The sequence below is a fragment of the Austrofundulus limnaeus genome, unplaced genomic scaffold (assembly GCF_001266775.1).
Source record: "Austrofundulus limnaeus strain Quisiro unplaced genomic scaffold, Austrofundulus_limnaeus-1.0 Scaffold175, whole genome shotgun sequence".
Taxonomy (NCBI): Eukaryota; Metazoa; Chordata; class Actinopteri; order Cyprinodontiformes; family Rivulidae; genus Austrofundulus; species Austrofundulus limnaeus.
This window is the reverse complement of record NW_013952577.1, coordinates 974,754-977,692: the sequence shown is the minus strand read 5'-3', so window position 1 is coordinate 977,692 and position 2,939 is coordinate 974,754. Positions and strand designations below refer to the sequence as shown.

Genomic DNA, 2,939 nt, shown 5'->3' with positions numbered 1-2,939 from the left:
AATAAATCCCGTTTATGGTGCTTCAATACCAACACTTAAAAACCCAGTCTACGTGTCAAACGTCCAATAAATGAAGTTAGGCTTTAAAGCAGAGTTTACTCACTCTGCTGTCATCAGTCCGGGTGAATCCACTCTCCTTGCTCGGGTTATCTGCGGACAAACAGACGCATGTTGATCCAGACACTTCCTCCTGACTGACTGCCACTGAGGAGGAGGMGGCTGAAGCTTTAACACCGACCTGCATGTGACCGACGACGCCCAGGTTTCAGCCCAGCTTCTCCGCCCATAAAAATCTGCTCACAAAGAACAGTTCTTCACGTCTCCTCTGAGCGGCCTGAGGTAAACTCTGGGCACGTTAAATAAAAGTTAACAAACCTAAATCCARTTACAAATTTTCTCATTGTAGTTGTCCAACATTTACTCCACTCACCCTTTGAACAGATGAAACAGCGTGAATCAGCCTCCAAACCTTTTATTATCTGACGAGACTGGACTCAGGGGAGCAGTAAGAGCGGGGCAGAGGGGGGCAGTGCACCACTATGAATTTACTGCCCTCATTTATATAATTTGTATGTTAACCAAAAAAAATTACATGAAAATATAAACAGCAAAAAAAGTAAGGAAATACTGTCTGGTAGATTATTTTTTCTTTTCTTATACAGTAATACAGTACTGATTTATAAGTAAATGTTCAATATTGTTTGCTATCCATTGTTAATGTTTTATTTATTTTTTAAATTGAGACTTGTGTAACATTTGCTACCATTGTGTCATTTTTGTCATGTACATGGAAGAAAAAGCAACACCAGCTTCAAGAATCAGCCCTAAAAARTTGGCAGCATGTCAATAAAAATGGYATGGGCCCATAAAAAACATCTGTTGAGCTCCAATTTATTTAAATATTTCATRAGTGAAAATGTCTGATTACTCTTGAACATTTGAAGCATCATTGCGACCATATTCAGTTATGGCACATAATTTATGCAAGTACATAAATTTAGTACAAAAATTATTTCACTTAAAGCAGTGAACGCATTTGTATTAATACGCCCAAGGATTATCTGTAATGTGTGCAAGTTTATAGGATTTGGAATTTAAGTTCAGTTAAAATAAGCTTCTGGTCATTTTAAAGTGGGGCTCTATGAATTTTGAACGGTGAATATCTTACCTGCCGGACTTGATTTTTTTTTCCAATCTCAGTTTGGTAAATTGGTTTARTTGGACTGGAGTGACGAGCTCATTGCTAGTCTGAGTTCAGCTTAGATCAATGTATTTTACTGTCTAAAATTTCTAAATTACATAGGTTTGTGCAAAAAACGTTATTTCATAGACTTTTGCACCTCCATCAGTACTCAACTTGCACAGAGTTCTGTGGTTAACAGAAAATTCATGTTTCTGATGAARCAAACATGCAAGGTGAAACCTAAAGATTTAAATAGTTTTTGCACAAACAGCTTAGTTTACAGAACAAAACCTACATTATACTGAGCAGCCAGGAGAGTAAAACTGACATGCTGTCCACACTGCACCAGGTGCTCAGTGACGCAGGCAGCRTGCATGTGTGACACTATCTGAACCTCACATCAGTTTTACGCAACCRCCCTCATTTCTTCAACATCTGCATACATGACCACATCTTTAACAGCCATCAAAACTTGACTTTATCAGAAATTACTGGCTGGAAGGAGAGAGGAAACAAATAGGAGTCATGCAATGACTTTGCTCCTTTTATTTGGACATGAAGGAACAAGTTTTACATTAAAAGTAAATCCTTTGCTGGCTAATGATCAGAACAAGGTGGGTAACAGGAGAACTCACTGACATTGAAAGATTTATTTTTTTAAATAAGATCAAAATACATCTAAACACTTGGTCTTAATATCTGTTTTTTCTGGATCCACGGGCAGCAGAGATCATCCTTTGCAGCAAAATATCTGCCCACTCTCCTYTGGAAACTCAGCTGATGAGAATTAAAAGAATTAAAAACAGTTTTTAATGTCACGGCTAAAGTCAGAGGTTGGCCTTTAAACATGATGTCATACTTCCAGATAAGAAGTCCACGTGGCTCAGGTTAACGTCCGCTCAGAGAAAGGCTGTCGTTCTTCTCCTTGTGGTGGAACAGCACACTGTCCAGCATCTAAACACAGTTTACATGAGAAACTGAAATCATTTTACTCAGGAGCACCAGCTGTAGATGAAAGAGAGCGAACCTGGGCGATTTCACTCAAACGCTTTCGTCCACCTGAGCTGCTCAGTGCCATGTAGGTCCCACACCTGTTCCAGACCGGCACCATGACAGAGGGCATCAGAAACGACAGCCGCCTTCTTCCAGGCTCCACGTGGTTTTCCTGCAGCACAAACTGCGAATGCATCAGGAACATTTTAACACATTAACTTGAGTTAGTGTTTGAGCCGTGCAGAGACGTTGCACCTCGTTAGCCAGAGGCGGCGGCCCTCTGCTTTGCTTCGTCCAGAGGAAGTCCTGAACGAGGCTGTTGAGGATGACGCCCGACCGAGTCATGATCCTGCTCCCAAACGGCCGGTTCAAGGAACTGCAAAATCATCACGACTACAGATAAGAGAATGTAACCATGTCTTAAAGCACATACCACACACATCCTCCTGTTCATCACCTTGCAACAGACACGACCAGGTCATCTGGTCCCATGACTACGACTTGACTGGTCAGCAGGGAGTCCACGGTCCAGTTGGAATCAGATGACTGGAAGTCCGACTTCTGGAGCAGGACTTCAGTGAGATTCTTGCTTTAGGAGAGTAAAGAGGTCAAATATCAGACTGAACAGGTTTAGATTGAAGTTTAGAGCTCATTGGAAAACATTGGCTTTAGGTTTGATGGGACTTTTTTCCCTTTCTTATGAGGAAAACACACACACACACACACACACACACACACACACACACACACACACACACACACA

At 41.2% G+C, this 2,939-nt stretch overlaps 2 protein-coding genes across 3 annotated transcripts in view; both read right to left on the bottom strand.

The window, feature by feature from the left end:
* cyld2 (cylindromatosis (turban tumor syndrome) 2) overlaps window positions 1-446 on the bottom strand; it is a 6,849-nt gene extending 6,403 nt beyond the window's left edge. The window contains exons 1-2 of the mRNA XM_014017741.1: window positions 239-446; window positions 104-150 (exon numbers count right to left, since the gene is read on the bottom strand). Coding sequence (XP_013873195.1) covers window positions 104-150; window positions 239-287 — 96 coding nt within the window. The 5' untranslated portion in view covers window positions 288-446. The remainder of the gene's footprint in view (window positions 1-103; window positions 151-238) is intronic.
* Window positions 447-1,714: 1,268 nt separating this feature from the next.
* The window catches only part of LOC106524089 (gamma-glutamyltransferase 7), a 10,653-nt gene continuing 9,428 nt past the window's right edge, over window positions 1,715-2,939 (bottom strand). The window contains exons 15-19 of one of the 2 annotated variants that reach the window (XM_014017745.1): window positions 2,634-2,765; window positions 2,432-2,552; window positions 2,211-2,348; window positions 2,043-2,137; window positions 1,715-1,970 (exon numbers count right to left, since the gene is read on the bottom strand). In XM_014017745.1, the coding sequence (XP_013873199.1) occupies window positions 2,072-2,137; window positions 2,211-2,348; window positions 2,432-2,552; window positions 2,634-2,765 (457 nt within the window). In that variant the 3' untranslated portion in view covers window positions 1,715-1,970; window positions 2,043-2,071. The remainder of the gene's footprint in view (window positions 1,971-2,042; window positions 2,138-2,210; window positions 2,349-2,431; window positions 2,553-2,633; window positions 2,766-2,939) is intronic. The other variant, XM_014017744.1, reaches the window with a different exon arrangement.